The sequence below is a fragment of the Emydura macquarii genome, unplaced genomic scaffold, assembly GCF_026122565.2.
Source record: "Emydura macquarii macquarii isolate MOO-44397 ecotype Brisbane River unplaced genomic scaffold, CSIRO-AGI_Emac_v2 contig_2795, whole genome shotgun sequence".
Lineage (NCBI taxonomy): Eukaryota > Metazoa > Chordata > Testudines > Chelidae > Emydura > Emydura macquarii.
This window is the reverse complement of record NW_027132932.1, coordinates 2,902,922-2,924,510: the sequence shown is the minus strand read 5'-3', so window position 1 is coordinate 2,924,510 and position 21,589 is coordinate 2,902,922. Positions and strand designations below refer to the sequence as shown.

Sequence of the window (21,589 nt, the reverse complement as noted above, 5' to 3'; positions counted from 1 at the left end):
TTAATTATTAAAATACTTTCTGTAAAGTAAAGCAGGTGCCAATAACCTGCTTTCTTCTGGATGCTGTCTAAAGAATGCCAGATACAAGATGTGGCATACTTTGCACCTGGCCCAAACTCACTCACCATTGAATTTAAACTAGAGGTGCTCCACATGTGAAAATTCCATTGGAGGAGTTGAGATTTGTGCACATAGGCATTTACTGGATCAGATCCTTATTTGTAAAGTCCACATAAGGCTCTGCATGGATGAAGTTTATAAGTATGCATTAGAATTGTCACGTGTTCTAAAACTGATTCAGAATCACTAACTGTGACACAAGGACCTCTTGATGCCTACTGGCAGAGGGCACAGGGATTAATAGGGGTTCATCCAAAGGAGTTATATAATTTCTCTAAGGAAAACCTGTATCACACTGATTGTCATAATCATTGCAAAATGTATGTATGGAAAATAGGTAAGGATTTATATATATATGCTGAAAATTATGTTCTCTAGGCCTTGTAGTTTAAAGGCAGGTCAATCAAAGGTAACATGCCTTAAGACAAACTTCTCTAGAGGTGGGAGACATCATCTCTCTGGTGGACCATTGTGTATATCTCACATAGAAGTCTATTAGTGGAGTCAGTCAAATACTAATGAGCACGTGGAGACTTCAAAAGGAAATTTAACAGGAACAGGTAAACGTGTGGAGAAGGTCTTCTGTTTTCAAGTGAAGATCAAAAGGTCTGGTCTGGTATATGTGGGGGTCACAGAGATCCTCTGGCATCTCTCAGTTGGTGAGGACAAGCTGCCAGTGAAAAGGAGATCTCAGTCATCCTGGCTGAAAATGCTGGGGAAAAAAGACGCTGGGTAGGCTGTCCTGTAGAAAATAGCTATGTCCTGTGAGTTAAATTTAAAGGCTCTAGAAAGTATATTTTGTTTATATGTTTATTATTGTTCCATAATTTTGTTTTATATGCAACCATTTGTTTCTGTTAGAATGATAGACAGTAACACTATCATCTTTGATAAATATATTTTTGTTCCCACTGTGTGTGTAGTATTTATTTATATGTATGTATATGTGTATATAATATAAAATAATAATATAAATGCTATGCATTAAGCAGAGTGTTAAACCTGAATTGAATCTTGTAAGCAGGTATGTAGTGTACCTTTGGGAATAAAGGATCTATGAGTTCTGTGTGTGTTCAGTGGAATAGGGTGTGGGTCCTTCAGATTTGGGGGTTGATGTGTGCCTATTGCTAACCTGTGCAGAGAGTGAGGCCTAGAAGGTAGTGCTTGTGTTGCCACAGGCTTGTGGAGTCAGGAGGCTGATCCACAGGAGGCACAGACAAGTCTCCCTGATACTAAGGGCAGGTAGTTGTGCCTTACAACCATGGGTAACCACAGTAAGTGTCATACCAACCCTACAGCAAGAACTCAATGTGCACTCAAAATAGTAGAGAAACTCAAGGAAGGAAACAATCTCATTTTAGATAGGTTATTTTCCTGGAAATTTCCTTTAAGAAAAAAGGAAGCTACCTAATTATTACATCAAATTACATTTAATCTTAACCATTTATTCTTTGTATGTGCTAATTTCTATAGTTTCTATACTGAGTGAAATAACTTTTATTTGACATTTAGCTTTTTTTCTGCTCAGTTCACAAACATCTCTCCTCACTTTTTATCCATTATTTCAAAAATATCCTATGGACTTTCATTATAATTTTATAGTGGCTACACCAGTTGAAACTGGGGGGAGCAGCATTCTGCTAAGTACACAGTCCTTGCTTCAAAAAGTTTACATGCTGTACAGAAAAAGTGACAACGGGTGGGGGAAAAGGAACTGTAACTACCACTGTATGCATGGGGACTAAGTACAGAGATTGGAATGAAGGTTTTCAAACCAACTAGTGAATTTGAATGTCCAATTTGAGACAGCTCGAAGGGATCTAGTTTTCAGAGGGTGAATGCTCAGCACTTCCTGAAAACCCTAGGGCCCTCTAAGGTGTGTCAAGTTGCGCCCAAAAAGGCAGGCACACCATATCAGTTGATTTTTTTTAAAAAAAATTTTAAGAACAGTTTTGACCCAAATAACTTGTCCCCGATCACACTGAAATTCTCTAGCAGAGGCTTCTGTTTAAGTACATCAATTCTAAAGACATAACAATTTTTTATTTTAGGTACCATATGAAACACTGAACAAACGGTTTCGAGCTGCACAGAAAAATATTGATCGAGAGACGAGCCACGTTACTATGGTTGTTGCAGAGCTAGAGAAGACATTGAGCAGCTGTCCTGCTGTGGATTCAGTGGTTAGTCTTCTTGATGGAGTAGTTGAAAAGCTCAGTGTGCTGAAAAGAAAGGTAACTGGTATTTCTCCTATTTATTATATCTTCATTTCTCATTTCAGAAGATTACCTCTGTCACTGTGTTAAGTTACGCCACCATTTTATTCTTGTGTTCCAGAAATAAATACTAATGGCACTAGAGAGAGCCTTTAGAGCTATATTGTGAAGTGAAGAGCAGAAAGTGATTGTATCTTGCTTCAATGTGCCTTTGATATTTGAGTTGGTGTCGCATGACTTAGTATCACAAAAAATATTTCTCAAAGTAAAAAATATATATTAAAAATGAGCTCTTTTTGAAATAGACAACGCAGAAACGTTACATGCCATTTGAGACATCGTTATGGTTGGATTTTCCCTTGTTTTATCTATCTAAACCAGTGGGTGAGGCTTTTCTATATGACAGGCCTGGAGACAGAAGTTTTTTAGCCACAGAAGAGATAGCAGCAATTAAGTGAGTTGATTGCATCACTCCACTTCCCAGCACAGAGGTATCTGCATCTCATCACCACTAAAATTATATTAGTTGGCACATTCATTTACTGTCCTGGGGAAGAGGCCAAGGATGGGAACAGCATGGAAGCTGAACTACCCTCTAACGCCTAGAGGAGATTCTTGCAGATCATAGAATATTAGGGTTGGAAGGGACCGGTCATTTAGTCCAACTCCCTGCTCAAAGCAGGACCAACCCCAGCTAAATCATCCTAGCCAGGGCTTTGTCAAGCCAGGCTTAAAAACCTCTAAGGGTGGAGATTCCACCATCTCCCTAGGTAACCCATTCCAGTGCTTCATCACGCTCCTAGTGAAATTTTTTTTCCTAATATCCACCCTAGACCTCCCCCACTGCAGCTTGAGACTATTGCTCCTTTTCTGTCATCTGCCACCACTGAGAACAGCTGAGCTCCATCCTTCTTGGAATCCCCTTCAGGTAGTTGAAGGCTGCTATCAAATCTCCTCCTCTCTCCCACGCTTCTCCTCTCTAGACTAAACAAGCCCAGTTCCCTCAGCCTCTCCTCATAAGTCATGTGCTCCAGCCCCCTAGTAATTTTCGTTGCCCTCCTCTGGACTATCTCCAATTTATCCATATCCTTTTTGTAGTGGGGGTCCCAAAACTGGACACACTACTCCAAATGTGGCCTCACCAGTGCCGAATAGAAGAGAACAATCACTTCCCTCGATCTGCTGGCAGTGCTCCTACTAATGCAGCCCAATATGCTGTTAGCAGTGTACCCTTGTTGCCGAGAAGGCTGACTTATCCAGCTTCTTGTCCACTGTAACCCCCAGATCCATTTCTGCAGAACTGCTGCCTACCCAGTCAGTCCCCAGTCTGTAGCAGTGCATGCGATTTTTTTTGTCCTAAGTGCAGGGCTCTGCGCTTGTCCTTGTTGAACCTCATCAGATTTCTTTTGGCCCAATCCTCCAATTTGTCTAGATCACTCTGTATCCTATCCCTACCCTCCAACGTATCTATCACTCCCCCAGCTTAGTGTCATCCATAAACTTACTGAGGGGTGTAACTCACCCCATCCTCCAGATCATTAATGTTGAACAAAACTGGCTCTAGGACCAATGCCTAGGACACTCCACTTGATATCAACTGCCTCAAAGCTGAAGTATTTTGGCAGGGTAATGGTGAGTCTCCAGAATTGTCAATTACACACTTCTGACAAGTTTTAAATTCACAAATTGGAATGGTGCTGATAGAAATCACTAAAAGGAGTGAAAAATATATTCACTTCATTTGCTGTAGCTGTTCAGTTTTAAAATCTGTCAGAATATAGTTCAGCCTCAGCCTCTACCTCTTTTGGGTTATTGCCCTCTTAAGAAGAACAAATTGCAAATCCAAACATACAAAATATACTATATACTGAATATCTGTTTTCCATGGGACTGTTACCTCTTCAGTCTGAGACAAATCATGGGTGGTGAATATAAGAAGCTTAAACAGCTGCCGCCCAGAAGGTCCCACTCCAATTCTCCGCCCTGCTCACGCTCCACCACTGCTCTGCCACCACCTCTAAGGCCCCTCCCTACCCACCACTTGCGCCTCTTCACCTCCTCCCTGCCCGAGCGGGATTGGGGCCCAGGGTGGAACATGGGTGGAGTGTGAGTGGGGCCTCGGGAGAAATGGCAAGGCTACAGTCCAAGTGCGGATGCCCTCCCCCCCTCCCATGCCTCCCCAAAGGCAGGAGTCTTGTGCCACCCATGGACACATCAAAACACTTTTATTTCTGCCTCAGAAATAGAGCAGAAGAATGAGAATAGGTTCTTCTCCCTGTACTTTGGAGCAGCTATTCAAATGAGCATTATGGCAACAGCCATGCTTCGTTAGGGACTGGAATACATTTACAACAGACATTGCAGAGCCTTGCAAGGAGACTGCAGCAAGTAAACCTTCAAAATATTTTGGAAGTTCACAATAAAAGTAACGTTGTGGTATATGCTCAGTTTGGGTGGGGGATGTTTCATGGGAGGTGGCTTTGGTTCTCCATTTTTTTAATTTTTGTTTTTGTCCAACTGTGTATTTAAAACATGACAAGCAAAGAGGTTTTTTAACAGTTGGTTTGGCAAACCATTCCTGACTTATGATGGGCAATAGGGGTGGTGAGTTTAAAAAAAAATTCCTGATTGGAAAATACTTTCTTTCAGAAGTAGCAAGAATTTTAAATGTTGTCTTCCCTGGTTTTGCAGGAAGATTTGTGGTGGAGGCAGAAGGGCTTTGTTAGATGTATCATATAGTCTTGCAGCATAATGGATAGATGGTGGAACAGAGGTGTTGAATCTCCATGAGACATTTTTTCTTCCAAGTGGTTAAGCATTGAAGTTAAATTTGTGTAAACAGGCAAACCAAAGTTTGATTAAAGAAATTCCCCTGCTTTACTAGTTAGTTTTTACTGGTTAGCTTCTCATGATGTTACAAACTTACTAATACTCCAGTCACTATAAAGTCTTCCAAGTTTGAAATTATATGGATGTTTAAGGTAGAAATTCCCCCATTCTTTTTTAATAAGGATAAAAGGATATATGGCCTCCTTCACTTATTCTGATCTTCATAACATATATTGTGCCCTCTTTTTATGCTTCCTGTGCATGTCATCTTAAAAGTAAATTCTCCAAGCATGGAGAAGATGAGTGGGATTGCTTACTTCCCCAAAATGGTCACTTAGGTAAATGACAAGAAACATTAGAGATCATACTCAACTATTGTATGAGGAACAGGGAGGAATCTTTTCTGGAACCATTATTTTCTTTGTTTCCTATTTGAGACCAGCATTTCTGGCTCCTCTATTTAAAAAGGGATTAAAACAGAAGATGGGGAATTGCAGAGAGTGCAGAAAGTGTTTATTTTTTGGCATTCTTTCTATTATAATAACAGCTAGACACCCCAAATTGTGCTGGTTTCTGTATAAACCTAATAAAAAATGTCCTGCCCCAAGAACTTCCATGTTTTGGTTAGTTTTAAATTACCTAGGAACTAGGATAAAACTGGTAGTGAAGGCCTACTGGAAAAAATCTCTGTAAAACAACTGTTTTAGTTTAGGTCTCATTCAGTCACCTGTTCTGAAATGGCAGCCTTAGAATGCTGAGACAACTCAAGAGATTAACAAGATATTGGATCCAACTTTCTGACTTGTGCTTTCACATTTATGGCATTGAGTTTGGTGATCAGAACTCCTTTTGGCTTCATCCATGGAATATTGATAGCTACTTAAAGACCTGAAAAGTCATATTGTAAACTTGCCTGTGAATGACTCGAGTCACAGTGTGTTTCTTAAATATGTTGAGAATCCTAACCATGGTATTAGTCCATTACTAGATGGAAATGGTAGAATTATCAATAATAATGCAGAAAAAGTAAAAGTATTTAATATTTGGTTTTTATTTAGAGGGGAAAAACAGATGATGTAGTCATATCATATGATAACACACTTTTCATCCCCCTAATATCTCAGGAGAATGTTAAATAACAGCTATTAAGGTTAGAGATTCTTTTAAATCAGCAGGTCTGGAATAACTTGCATTCAAGAGTTTTAAAAGAAATGGCTGAAGAGCTGGCTGGACCGTTAATGTTGATTTTCAATAGGACTTGGAACACTGGGCATGTTCAAGAAGACTGAAAGAAAGCTAATGTTGTGCCAGTATTTAAAAAGAATAATCCAGATGACTCGGGTAATTGTATATAGGCGTGTCAACCTGACATCAGTCTCTGGCAAAATAATGGAGAGGCTGATATGGGACACCATTATTAAAGAATTAAGAGGATAAAATAGTTAATCCCAATTAACATGGTGTTGTGGGGTGTGCCTGCCTTGTAGCGCACTCTGTTGAGTTAGGATGGAGCTGCAAGTACTCCCTGCCTCAATTTCCCTTCTCAGGAAGCCAGTAATTCCATTTCTGGCATTCTTGACTCTTGATTCAATAATACCCTTCTTAGGGCTTGTTTATTACAAAATTTTTTTAAAAAAAAGGGCCATAGCAAAAAGTCCCAGATAAACAAAAGGTACTTCTGGCTTTCAGACTTCCTTTGAAGCTTGCCCTCTAAGCTCTGTTTCTAGTTCCACAGGATTCTCTTAGGGCAAATCTACACTACAAAATTAAGTTGACGTATGTTACATTGGTATACAGCCACTGCAGTAATTGAATTGGCTTTAAACGTCCATGCTATGCTCCTTGTGTCAGCAGTATACATCCTCATCAGGAGCGCTTGCACCAATTTAACTGCCAGTATGGGACAGTTTCTGAAAGGCAGCAACAGTCAATGTAAACAACAGTGTCTACACTGAAACTGGGTTGACCTAACTACATCAATTTAAGCGCCACGTCTCTTGCACAGGTGGAGTTATTAAGATGGTGTAATGGGCGAGTTACATTGGTGGGGGCTATATTTTAGTGTAGGCTGAGCACTACTGGTCTATGTGCTGTACACGACACACCAGAGTATTTCATAAGGCCCACAGCCTGCTTCAACACAATATACAAATGGCCGATTCATTAGCATTTTGTCATGTTTATATCATTTTAATTTACACAAGTGTATAATTAGTCAGTACTGTACATAGGTTGTTTCTATCTGAATACATATGAAACAAGCTGAACTTAAAATGTAAATTTAATACAGATGACTTTCTTCATATTATAATAAGATTTAATTGGTTTGGCCCACACAAGGTTGTTCTTACGTTTTTGTGGCCCTCCTGTGTAATAAGGTTGGGCATCGCTGGTGTAGACACTTAGAGTTAGGTTGACGTAAGCTGCCTTTGTCTTTAAGTCTCTCCTCATGGCAGGAATCCCAGCTCTCCCCCTGGAGCTGGGTGGCAGTTTCTCACTCAGCCAGCCCCACTTAGTCCACAGGCACAGAGGGTTTGGTAGCCATGTGTTGTCTGCTCATAGCTAAGGCCGTGGGTCTGTCACGGAAGTCATGGATTCCATGACTTTTCATGACCTCCGTGGCTTCTGCAGCGGCCCTGGGGCCAGCCGGTGGTGGCTGGCCCTCAGGACTGCCCAAATAGTGGTCCGACCGTTGGGGCAGCAGTGATCCCAGAGGTGGCCTGAGCAGCAGCGTGGGGGTGGCCCCAGAGGCCATCAGAGAGTGGTCCCTGGGGGCCTTGGAGCAGCGGGCAGCTTGAGGCAGTCAGCCGCTGGAGCAGGGGCTGGCCATCAACCCCTAGAGCCCCCCAGAGCAGTAGCGCCCCGGGAGCAGCTAAGATTTAGTCAGGGGTATTTATAGTAAAAGTCATGGACAGGTCATGGGCTGTGAATTTTTGTTTGTCTGTGACCTGTCCATGACTTTTACTAAAAATACCCATGATTAAATTTTAGCCTAACTCATAGCTAACTTAGGGCCCTGCAGAAGCTGCCTTTCTCTGCCCTTTTAGGAAGGAGGAGGCAGCTTTATTTCCCAGCTCATTCATTATTGGCTGGGTGAGAGGGAAGTCTTGTCGTAGCCTCTCGATCCCAGACCTTTAAAGATACAGTAACAGGATCTTTTCTAAATGCTACTTCTTTCTGGGGGTATGTCTACACTGTGGAGCAAAGTTGATTTAATTTAAATTGACCATTACCCGTCGAGCTGCAGAATTTGGAGGAGCATGATCACACCACGGTCATTGCATCGGGGATTGTGTCCCCACCATCTGCACTTATGTCGACAATCAAAGCAGTGCACCGTGGGTACCTATCCCACAGTGCAAGTACCGGCAGGGGTGTTTGGGAAGGTTGTTGTCCTCCCATGATGCAACGTACTCCCTCCCCCCTCCCTTCTTGTCCTAGTCCAAACAAACAGACGATCGCCTTTTTGCGCCATTTTTTTCAAACCCTTCACTCTCTGCCGTGCGCACGCCATTGCTTGAGATGAATGGAGCCCACTTAGCTCTGCACTACCATTGTGAGCATCACAAACACCTCATGACTTATTCTGCAGTGTATTCAGGTGCAAGACGAGCCATAGTGTGGAAAACTGTGATGTTACCGCAGCTGCCTTGCTACAAGCCATAGAATGAAACAATTCCTGTTTGCTGCAGGCTGTCATGCACCATCTGCAGTTGGTGGAGCACTGCTTCTGGTCCAAGGAAACAAGCAATGACTGGTGGGATGGCATAGTTATGAAGGTGTGGGATGATGAGCAGCGGCTGCAGAATTTTCATATGCAAAAAGCCACGTTCTTTGAACTTTGCGGAGAACTCTCCCCAGCCCTGAAAAGCATGAATATTCGCTTGAGACCAGCTCTGACAGTGGAGAAAGGAGTGGCCATCGCTCTGTAGAAGCTAGCAATGCCCAACTGCTACCAGGCAGTTGGGAATCAATTTGGAGTCAGTAAATCCACCGGGGGAGCTGCTGTGATACAAGTGTGCCAGGCCATTAATAGACTTCTGCAACGAAGGGTAGTGACTTTGGGAAACGTGCAGGACGTAGTGGAAGGCTTTTCCTCAATGGGGTTCCCAAACGGGGGAGGAGCCATAGATGGCACGCACATCCCTATCTTAGCCCTAGACCACCTTGCCATAGAATACATAAACCGAAAGGGATACTTCTCAATGGTGTTGCAGGCCCTTGTGGATCACAGGGGACGTTTCACCAACGTCCTTTTGGGGTGGTCTGAAAAGCAGCATGATGCGCACATCTTTAGGAACTCAGGTCTGTTTAAAAAGATGCAGGCGGGCACTTTCTTCCCTGACCAAAAAATAAATATGGCGATGTTGAAATGCCGATAATGAGCCTGGGGGACTCTGCCTACCCCATGGTCCCCTGGCTAATGACGCCAGACAACTGGACAGTGACAAGGAGCATTTTAATAATAGGCTCAGCAAGTGCAGAATGGTGGTGGAATGTGCATTTGGACGTTTGCTGGTGCAGTTTGCTCACTAGGTGAGACCTCAGTGAAAAAAACATCCCAGCAGTTGTGTGCCTGCTGTGTGCTCCATATGTGAGACAAAGGGTGAGAAGTTCCCATTGGGTTAAATTGTGGAGGCAAATAGGCTGACCACAAATTTTGAGCAGCTAGATGCCACTGCAACACTGAGAGCCAATTGCGGAGCACAGCCCCTTAGGGAAGCATTGAAAAATCACTCTTGTAATGAGACACAACTTTAATGTGCGTGGCTTATTTGTGCTGTGCTTTCACTTACCCATCCCCCACTGTTCCAGTTCTCCCCCCCACTTCTCCCTTCCCTTTACTTCCTTCTTTCTGATAAATAAACAGTAATGAATTGTAAAGCAGTACTTTTTTATTGGTGATCCTTCGCAGAGGGGAGAAAGGAAGATAATTTAACGTTCCACATGCATTGTGTGGGACCTGAGAGGGGATACAGAGCCCAGCTTGGCTGTGCACACAGGAAAGAATCACACATCCCCACTTCTTAAAGGGGCTGTTTCCTCTTTCTGCTCCCCTCAACCGGCGACGAGTGCAGCACGTACTGCAACCTGCTCAGCCTCCTCCTAGATCACTTGGGAGTGGGGGTAGGAAAGAGTGCATTAATATAGAGTTTTGCAGGGGCTACAGAGGGAGTCTCTCCTGCCGCTGACTTCCTGAAGCTCAACCAGAGGGCAATGATGTCCGTTTACATTGTGCTCTGCCTACACTGACGCTCATTTGACCCACACAATTGGATTTTAGGACAACGCCACTTGCGGAGGTGGTTTTATTAAGTCTAATTTTACCAGGATTTAGGTCAGCGGAACTGACATGCCAGTGGAGGCACATACTTTAATTGGTTGAGGGAAGCTGCATTCCAGCAACCTACATTATCAATGTAGACCAGGCCTGAGATCCCTTTCCTCTATTTCTGGAGCTCCTTGGGCTTTATGTACAGACCACTCAAGAACCATGCCAAGTGACAGGAAGGATTGACCAGTAGGTAGGACTCCTCTTAGGGGGCAGACTACCCCATCATGTATGGGTTTATGGAAAATAGATCCTGTTAGACTAACTTGATTTCCTTTTTTGATGAGATTACAAATTTGATAGATTAAAAGTAACAGTGCTGATGTAATATACTTCGACTTCTGTAAGGCCTTTGACTTGGTGACTTTGACTTCATGATATTTTTTGAAAAAAACTGGACAATAAAATTAACATGGCCCACGTTAATTGGTTTAATAGCTAGCTAATTCATAGGTCTCAAAATGTAACACTGAATAGGGAATCACTGTTACAATAGCGAGTTTCCAATGAGGTCCCCCAGGGATCTGTTCTTGGCCCTTCACTATTGAACACTTTTATCAGTCACTTAGAAGAAAACATAAAATCACTGAAAGTTTATATATGACACACAGATTGGGGCGTGGTAAGTAATGAAGAGGACATGTCACTGATACAGAGTAATCTGGACTGCTTGGTAAATTGGGTGCAAGTAAATTAATGTTTTAATACAGCTAAATATAAACGTATGCATCTAGGAACAAAGAATGTATACCAGCGGTTCGCAAACTTCATTGCCGCGTGACCCTCTTCTGACAAGAAAAATTACTACATGACTCCAGTGCCCTGTATTACTCAGAATAGTTAATATTTTAAATAAAAAATTAATTACAAGGCTGTATCTACAAAAAGTAGCCATTAAATATTTTAATTCACAATACAATCACAAGACAATCTTTATATCCAGCAGTTTAAAAAATAATAATAAATATGCATGGGAAGGGTGAGCTTGTATTGATGAACACAAATCCTAGAAGCAGGGCTCTGTGTGGCTGAGGTAAAGACAGATATCATCTTCAACAGTGAGACGACCTTGAATTTGTTTCAGTAAAGTCAGCGCTGAAAAGCTGGCTTCACACAGGTGATGGATGAAAATGGTATGAGTGCTTTCAGACCTGCAGATGACTTGTTTTAGAATGGGTGGCATTTACTTTTGTTTTGTTTTTGTTTTGCAACTAGGGCTTGCCTATGTATAATATAGTGAGTCCAAACTGCTTGTCCTGCACTGTGGTGACTAGCCAGCTGTTTCTTCCAGTCATTGCACGAGCACCGTCGCTGTAAATTTCTACAGCCCTGCCATTCCAAGCCAGAATCAGAGACAAAAGCATCCAAAAGTGCAAAGAGCTGTTCCACTATAACATTCTGTGGTAATGATCTGCAGAATAGAAATTCCTTTTGCAGTTTTCTGTCATTCTCAAATTTTATGTATGTCTGCATCTGAGCAGCACCCAACACATCTATTGTTCTGTCAAGTTGAAGGGGAGGAGGGGGGAAGGACTTTGCTTGGTTTTTGGCAATCATTTGTTCAGTCACATTGTTTGCCATACTGTGAATGCGCTTGACAATAGTGTCATTAGACACGGGAATCAAATCCGGTTGAATCACTGCACGTTGCCCCACCATAATCAAAAACACTTTCTTGGCACATGGCAGAATAATTTCTCCAGTAGTATGCAGATTCACAGTTTTAGCTATCCAGCATGACACAGCAAAAGATGCCTAAAGGGCTTTCTCTTTTAGTGTAACTGTCATTCTCAGTACTGTTTTCTGGCCCTTTAGCTCTCCCAGCTTTCGCTGAAAAAAATCCAGTGGTTTTGTTTGAAGAGAACTGTGCCATGTCTGCAAGTGCCATAACATTTTAGACAGTTTTAAGCTCTACTTTGCTGGAAATTGGCCACACACTGTGGCCATGGGTCATCCTGAAAACCAATCCATATCATCCAAAGTATTTGGAATATGGATTTATATTTGCAGTTTGTTAGATTTTTACTGCTGTTTGGATCCTCGTTGTCAGCCCTTCTTTTGCTTCATGTGGCAATTGTTTCCCCTTCATTACCCACTTTTCTTCAGAAAACATTCCATTGCTAAAATTATTTCTACAGCAACTTTTCAAACTGGTTACAACACAATATGTGATGAGTGGGTTGCCAGGAAAACACAGGTACCTGAGTGCAGGAAGTGCCACAGTACAGGAAGTGATGCGCAAGGGGTGGAAAGCAGGCAATTACATGGCCCCATGCCACAGGGGGCCCCGCCAAGTTAAATTACTAGGGCTTGAAGCTCCAACCCAGCGGTGATCCTGGCTGGGGCTTCAGACACACTGCCTTCTAGGAAGCTCTGAGCTAGGGCTTCCAGCTCCCGGCTGTCTCTAGAGCTTCAGGCTCAGGCTTCAAGCCTCCTACCCCCTGTGAAGCTTCCAGTTGTGGCTTCAGCCCATCCCTGCTGCCCCTGGAGCTCCAGGCCGGGGGTTTATGCCCTGGCAACCCCATCAAAATGAGGTCCTACGCTTTTTGACAACCACTGATGTAGACTGTATTTCCAGGATGGGACTCCACTCTATAAAGCAGTGATTCTGAAAAAGACTTTGGGAGTCATGATGGATAATCCAGCCGAACATGAGCTCCTAGAGCAATGCTGTTGCCAAAAGGAGTAACGCAGTCCTTGCCTACATACACTGGAGAATTTTGACTAGGAGTAGATAGGCTATATTCCTCTCTATTCAGCACTTGTGCAATCACTGCTGGAATACTGTGTCAATTCTGTTGTCCACAGTTGAAGAGTGTTGATAAATTGGAGAGGATTCAGAGAAGAACCATGAGAATGATTAAAGGATTAGAAAAAATGCCTTTGATTGAGCTATTTGAGTCTACCACTATATTTCACTTAACAAAGAGAATATTGAGGAGACACTTGATTAGTCTACAGGTACCTACATGGGAAACCAATATTTGATGTGCTCTTCAGTCTAGCAGATAAAAGATATAACAAGACCCAATGGCTGGAAATTAAAACTAGACAAATGCAGACTGGAAATAAGTTGTAAATTTTTTTTACCATGAGAATATTTAACTGTTGAAACAATTTACCAAAGATCATAGTGGATTCTCCATCTCTGTCCTTCAACACTTAGCTGAACAATTGGCCATAGCCATCGTTTGCCATTTGATCTGTTCCTGTGCAGCTGCAAAGGCTTGATGGGCCGAAAGTCCAATGTCTGAACAGACTTGATATACTCAAGTAATAGGGGGTCTGTCTCTGAGCCGTCTTTACCTCTTATTTGGTGGAATTTTATCCCAGATACTACAAGCTATCCGGAGAATGGCTTTTACTGGAACGTCTTGCAACATTCTGGCAACGTGTCTGAAAAATGTAAGACACTGGCTGCGGACAGTGGCCACAGTAGTCTGTAGATTGGAGCAACTATAAAAGTCTGCATTCCAAATGAAGTCATTCAATTTTATACCCATATAAGACGTTGGTATTTTGTGTGGAAAAACCTCCAGCTTTGCCCAAATTGAATGGCATGGTATCCATGTTTTACAACTGTACAGCAGTATGTACTGCTCGAATAGATCCTGAATGGGGTTGTGCCAAGATGATGATTCCATATGCATCATGAACGACCCATGGCAGATGCTGCGATGCCAGTCCGATGAAAAACCTCAGTATGAGAGTTGGAGGAACTAATGAGATTAGCAAATAGCAAAAGCTGAACACTGCTTCTACAGTTTCATTATTCAAAGCAATTGGAATTGTGGATGGACTTGATACTGGGTTTTGCAGCTTTTTCTTTGACCATAGAAACACAGAGGCTGTTCCTGGCTGACCCGTCCATTTGCTGGAGTGCCTCGTGAAACCTGTTGGGGCTCTGTACTAGAGGAACATCATCATCAGCATAGTCGAGGTCTGACAGTGAGAGATCACTGATCTTAATGCCTATGGACCTGACAGAATGCTGCATTATGAAATCCATTGTCAGACAAAAGAGTGCAGGGGCCAAGATACAGCCCTGCCTGATTTAAAAGTTGTGCTGACATCTGATTTCCCAGACCTACATGGGCAGTGGTTCCATTATGCAGCTTGCTAATCTAGTCCAGCAGAGTGGTTGGAGACACCAGCGCCCTTTAAAGTCTTCCATAGCGTGACTTTGTCAGCTGAATCAAAATGCAGCCTTAAGATCAACATACACTATGTAGAGGGGCTTCTTGAACTCACACTATATTTCTGACAAGAAGCAGAGGGCCAAAATGGTGTCTCATATGTACATGTTCCTCATAAAGCCTGACTGCTGGGGGCAATGCTTGCGATGTAGCAGGGGCTCCGAATGCACCAGCAGAACGTGCATCAACACCTTCCCTGGCACAGACAAGAGGTGATTGGCCTGTAGCTCTTACTTTCTCTGTGTGGTCCCTTGCCTTTATAAAGTGAGATCGCAATACCCTCCTTCCAGGCGGGTGGCAAGGTTCCATTTCTCCACACCAGGTGAAAGATGGCTGGAAATGATTCCCCTACAGGTCAAAAATGCATTATAGCATCTCCGAGGGGATGCTATCAGGGCCGGCTCCACATCCATGTTTCAGTTTGCAAATGGCGTGCTGGTAATTTTTAAATCGAGACTGGATATTTTTATAAACGATATGCTCTAGGAATTAATTTGAAGAAACTCTATGACCTGTTTTATGCAAGAAATCAGACTAGATCAGTGGTTCTCAAACCTGTGGGCTGCTTGTGGTCCAATCAGTGCACAGTTGCGGCCCATGTGATGTCCTCAGGGCCGTACAAGTAGTATATATATTGTGTGGATGTGGCCCACATAACCCAGAGAGAGCTGCATATGCAGCCCACAATGGTAAATAGGTTGAAAACCACTGGACTAAATGAATCACAATGGTCCCTTCTGGTCTTGGAATCAATGTATCTGTCTATGAATCTATAGTAGAGGCTGCAAAAAGAACACACTTCATTCTTGACTAAAGCACTGGGAAAGATATGTACTATCTCCTTTTCAGTTTGTACATTTATTCTGATAACTTCACAGCACGTTCTTCCCAAAAAATCTAATTTCAAAATGTACACAGGAATTTGGAATGAAATTTGAATAAGTAGTAAGGTTAGACAGGAGCCCCATGTCTCATGCTATGAAGAACCACATCATGACCACTGTTCTCTTCTATATGATAGACATTAGCCAGGCTGGAGTTTCACTTTGAGGAATAGCAACATGTATACTTCGGACCTGCTTTTCGGAGACGTCACCTTTCTCTTCCTGCCATTCTTCCACAGCTGCAACCACCAGATATGCTGTAGTTTCCTCATAAAAGAGAAGGGGCTGCTGCCAGGGCATCATCCGCAGCTGCCCCTTGACTAAAGAACTTGTAAGGACTAGCCCAAATTTGAACTTCAGATCATGCTGCAAGGCCCATCTATTCTCCCTAGCCTTTAGGCAGGGGAGGAAAGTGAAAGCTACAATTATCTGTCTTACATTCAATCTTGATTTACATTTCTCAAAATATTGTGATGGTGAATAAATCTGCCCATATTATGGAGGGTTTGTACAGGAATCCTGAGATATTACTACATCAGTAATACTGTGCCACAGGAAAATTATGAAACTCACAATATAACTCAGCTGTCAGTATCTCACCAACCCAGGATCCTTTTCTTGGCAGAGAGAGACCTTCCAAGAACCTTCTGATCCTAGGTAATGGATCAGATACTAACTATAGGTTGTTCTTCCATAGAAGGAAAAAACAACCCATTTAGTGTTGTCAATAATAAGATTTATCCATGAGATTGTAGCCTTTCCTAAATAGGGGATGGGGGATATAGTATCTTTCTCTGTCTCCATGGTAAGAATGATATAAGAACTTAGAGAGAATAGAATTTGCACCCCCACATCAAAGTCTGAGGTTTAATCATTTCATTCTGTTTGGATCTGATAAAACTTGTGTTAGAACTTCAGTTGTCTTATGCACTCTGAGGCTAGGTCACACTATAAACTTAAAAAATCCACACACCTTAGGTGACGCGGTTATAGCAACCTAACCTCGAGTGTAGACAGTATTATGTTGATGGGAGAAACCCTCCCATCAACATAGCTTATCGCCTTTTGTGGAGGTGGATTACCTATGTTGAGAGGAGATGCTCCTCCATTGGCATAGCAGCGTCTTCACTGAACCACTGCTCTGTTGCAGCATTTTAAGTGTAGACCTGCCCTCAAACCTCTGCTTGATACTGGAGATCTTCTTCCTGGCCTTACTTATCTCAGTAGCAGGAAGTGTCAGAACCGGGAGGGTCACTTTGTGCTGGTAGTCAAATGAAAACCACCTCAAACTTCAGATCTTGACTCAAGGTCTGAGAGGATTTAATCTGCTGCTTTATCCTGAACAAAAACATGCAACAAACTGTGGTATAAATTGGCGACAAAGGGCCAGATTCTCAGCTGGTGTAAACCAGTGTATCCATCAGCTCTAATAGAGCTATTCAAATTTATGGCAGCTGAGGATGTGGCCCAAAGATTGTGTAAGCATTGAAGACCTTCAGTAACAATAGCACTGCTGGCTTCTACTCTTGTGCATAGGTTTGAAACCTCTTACTGAGGTGAGTTAAAGATTGGTGTACATCAGTGGGCAGGACAGTCTGAGTAACACAAAAGCTCTTTAGTCACATTCCATATCTTCAGGGCAGGTTTATTAATGAAGAGAATTTACAAAAGGCTCAAAAAATACACAACACTTAACTAGGCCTTTTTCCACTTTCCACATCTAGGAAGGGGGAGAATACATAGCACTTTCTGGCTACTGTGAAGAGCCCTTCCTGTGTCTTTCCCTGATGGTCTCACAGCGAGAAGTCGGCAGTTGCTATTTGTAGCAGGCGCTCCTTGCAACCTGCAGTCACATGAACCATTTCATGTGCTCCCTGAACTCATTCCCTTCAGTCTGAAGGGCTGAGCCTTGGTATAGGGTGGAGGGATGTGTGCATGACAAGTGAACTCTTCTTTCTTCAGTGATGTAATGTTCTCTGATCCTACAATGGATCTTCGGGTGGCTTGCAGCTTTCACTTCACCTCCCTGTGCCTCTGTTTGTAAAATGGGGTAATGGTACTTAATTTCTTCATAAACTACTTTGACATCTATGGACGAGAACTCAGTAAATATTTTGTAGGCATAACTCAGACATCAATCACTAGCTCAAGGATACATTCTGTTTGCTTCAGAGCCTGCCAGTTTTGTTCTGCTTCTTCAGCTGCCTTAGAGCTGCAGATCCTTGGATATAAAACTTTTCAGAACTGAAACCCTGAAAGTTAACTTTCAGGTGTGATTGGACATGTCCCACTTTTGAACAGGTTTTTGGGCTAAGCCACCTAATTCCTGCTACCCGCACTACAGCCAGACATATCCTCTTGCATGCCTTGGTTGATCCTGGTATGACAGTCAAAGCATATAAGGAAAATCTGCACTTCTTCCTGGATAGTGTGCTCTGCTATATTTTGTGCTGAAGGAAGCCCTTTCACACACTTCAGCCCACCTTGGAGAAGGGCTGGCCAGGCTTCCTTTTCTCTGGTTAGCAGAAACCCATGTAGAGCTAGGGAGCATCAGCAGAGAATTGACAAATGGTACCTTCCACCTTATCCTCTCCTTACATTTACCCATGGTGAAGGTCAAGGCAAGCTGTTGCCTGAGGGCCATTCATCCAAGGTAAATAGCCAAGGCTGTCACTTGTTGCTACTTGGGTCTCCAACAATGGTCCCCTTGGCCTTTCAAGCAAGACCACGGATGAAGGACATGTTCACTGAGTCCTTGCCTGAACTACTGAAATGGTGGTAAGGGAGACTCTAGCCTGATTTACTTAGCACCCAATAGACCACATTTTTGATGTCTCTATGGGGACATCTCTCGAGTTCGTGTCCCTGGTTCTGCTGGGGAAGCCCCAGTCCTGCATTTCTCCCCTGTCTACCCGTTTAACCAGCTGACCACATTTCCCATCATTGACTCCATAAACTTACCTCAACAAAATTACCTCAGAGAGGCCCAGGAAAGTATCTGTATCCTCTCTTAACAGTTCTGACAAGGGGATCAAAGCGGCAGCAGCTCTGGTGCCAAGGTAAATTCAACCAAGGAGATGCATAAGGTGGGTTGTGCAGAGTTCAGCCTTCATGTTTTTTGTTTTAAAATAATATCAGATTCCCAGTAGTTCTTGTTTTTTCAGATCTATTTCCTCTTCAGAAATTTAATGTCAAGCCAAATTTTTTTTGGGACATCCTCCTTTGCTAAATAGGAACTTCTCACAACTTATCTACCAAGAATCTGTTTGTTGTTTTTATTTGCCTTGGACCCTACACTGAAAAATTACATAGTAAAAACAAAATACCCTAATGAGTTGGAGTTACCTCAGTTACAGTGAGATACATTTTCTGTCAAGGAGTAATGAGGATTTTTAAAGTTTTGGATTAATATAACATGTTGAACTAGAGCCAGGCTTAGTGTGGACAAGAACTAGGGAAGTTAATGCACCACAATCAAGCCCCAAGACCAGGTGTTCCAACACTGACCTTCCCATGAACAGTCTGAATTCTAGTGGATTTTCACTTGAGAGTCTGAAACTCCTCTCTTTAAGCAGGGCCTATAAAAGGGAAAGACTGGAAAGTTTAAACCAGTGCATCTTCTACCCACTGCTTTCCCATTCTTAGTAATGAGATTTAATTATAGCATATAATAGTAAATAAAACTGCTGTTGACTGCTTTCATCAAGTTTTATACATTGCCTTTTTTTTGTAGGATCTGAACTGACCTACTGGTGTAAAGGGCTGTAGTCATAAGTCCCAAGCCTCAAATTGCAAATGTGACTGTAAATAATTGCTAAGTAAAACATGCAGCATAATTAATCAGCCAGCTAATTGTGATAGGATGGGGGAGAGAAGAGTGTGATTATGTGGTAAAAATAGTTTCACTGTGGAAAGAGGCTTTCCTTGTGCTCATTCTCAGACCTAGGCATACTATAAGAGTGGCTAGGAAAAACTTGTCTTCCTGGCTTGCTTCTAGTAAAACTGATAGGTAAAAAGTTCCTCCCCATGGTTGTTCCTTACCCTTGGGGGGGGGGGTGCGTGCATGTGCGCGCGCACACCCTATCTGATTTCTGTTTCTTGCATCTGACGAAGTGGGTTGCAGCCCACGAAAGCTTATGCCTGCAGAAATTAAATTTGTTAGTCTTTAAAATGCTACAGAACTCTGGTTGTTTTTGCTGGTAGGTAAAGGTTCCACCAGTAGACCCATGTTTTCAAGAGTATTGGAGCCAGGACAGAGTCTGCAGAAGTTCTTAACAGGTGTTGGAGAATAGAGATCATTCCTGCCTATTTAACCAGGGTGCTGAGACTTGATCATAAACTGATCCTTGATTGAAAGGTGCTGTGAGGGCCAAATCTCTTACCACTTCCATTTGTGGAAATCCCAATACATAGCTCCACTGCTGACAGAGGATGAAAGAAAGCAAAAATGGAGAGGCCATACAGGTTGCTGTGCAGTAGCCCCCTGAAGAGCAGCATAGCTGCATGGGGAGGGGGAAATGAGGGCAGACTGTAGGTGCAAACCAGTGGTTCTCAACTATTCAGATCCATTGGCAACAAATTTGTATGGGACTTATGGTGGCGGGGGTGGAGGGGCTATGCATAGTAAGACATTGTGGCAGCTGCTACTATAGTAGTCACATTTAGACTTCTTCCATTTAGAAAGATCTATACTGCAGTAGCACCTAATAGTCTCAATGAGGCTGCGCCCGATTTTGAGATTTCCTGTACATAAGTAGAAAAATACAGCTAAACTGGTAAAATTATCATAATGAAAGAACCTTTTGTAACTCCTAGGCTACTAGATGGATTTTATTTATTTTTTTGTTCTGGCTAATCTTGTTTATTGGATTTGTACACATTCTGCATATTGTACAAATCGTTGCTTTTTTAGTAAAGGTTATATATTGCTTTAAAAGTCAATATTCACTACAGATGCAATTGCTTTAATTTTTAATTTGATAATTCTTTTTTAAATTTAGGCAGTTGAATCAATTCAGGCTGAAGATGAGAGTGCAAAACTTTGCAAACGCAGGATTGAGCATCTTAAAGAACATAGCAGTGACCAGCCAGCTGCTGCAAACATGTGGAAGAAAAAACGAATGGATCGCATGATGGTGGAACATCTCTTGCGCTGTGGCTACTACAATACAGCTGTAAAACTAGCCAGGCAGAGTGGTATTGAGGTTGGTACCAACTTTTTTTATATAGATTCTTGAACTGTACTAATCATCATGGTATCTGAGAATCAGTTTTGTATTATAGAGAGATCAGTGGAAACAAAGCAGTTGATATACTATCTATTTTGTGTAGTGGGGTATGCCTGTATTCTTAATATTTCAGTTAAATTAGCCTCTAAACCAATTCTGTAGAGTCTGTTCTCTCAGTATAGGTTTGCATGTTTGTGTGTTAAATAGAAATTAGAATTGGAGCCATAGTGTTGAAGTTATAGAATTTCAATTAATTCTTAAACCTAATTCAAAAACCTCACACTGTCACTTCTGGAAATTAAATTTGTCCTTACATGTATTGTTACATTTTTATTGGCGAATGACAGACTGCTGATTAAGCAGTTAGTGGAGCTTCCCATCTGTCCAGCCATGATTTCATGATTTGTGGGGTGATCAGGCTGATCACAATAACATAAGCTATCTAGAGTTCTATTGTACTATCCTACCACTAAACGTTTTTAGGGGCACTTTTGGATTATAAAATACTTCAGAATAATTCGTGTAAATAGTTGTCTCAAGGTTTTATAGCCAGTGTCTTCCTTCCCCCCATTTACAGTTTTGCTCTAAAGCAGCAATTTTGTGCATTTTGTTTACATCTTCTGATTGGTCATCTTTCACTTTATTTTATGTGTTCTCCTCCTCCTCCTTACAAGTCTCCATGAATTTGCTGAACCATGTTGCCTAACAACATTTCAGGGCTTATACGCTTCATGTTCATTTGCATGGCTTCTGTATGCAAGGTGCTGAGCCATACTGGATCCTG

At 42.3% G+C, this 21,589-nt stretch overlaps 1 protein-coding gene across 3 annotated transcripts in view; it reads left to right on the top strand.

The window, feature by feature from the left end:
* Positions 1–21,589, top strand: part of MAEA (macrophage erythroblast attacher, E3 ubiquitin ligase) — a 123,274-nt gene that overhangs the window by 22,826 nt on the left and 78,859 nt on the right. For all 3 annotated transcript variants that reach the window (XM_067567651.1, XM_067567650.1, XM_067567649.1), the window contains exons 2-3: positions 2,172–2,354; positions 20,578–20,781. In XM_067567651.1, coding sequence (XP_067423752.1) covers positions 2,247–2,354; positions 20,578–20,781 — 312 coding nt within the window. In that variant the 5' untranslated portion in view covers positions 2,172–2,246. The remainder of the gene's footprint in view (positions 1–2,171; positions 2,355–20,577; positions 20,782–21,589) is intronic.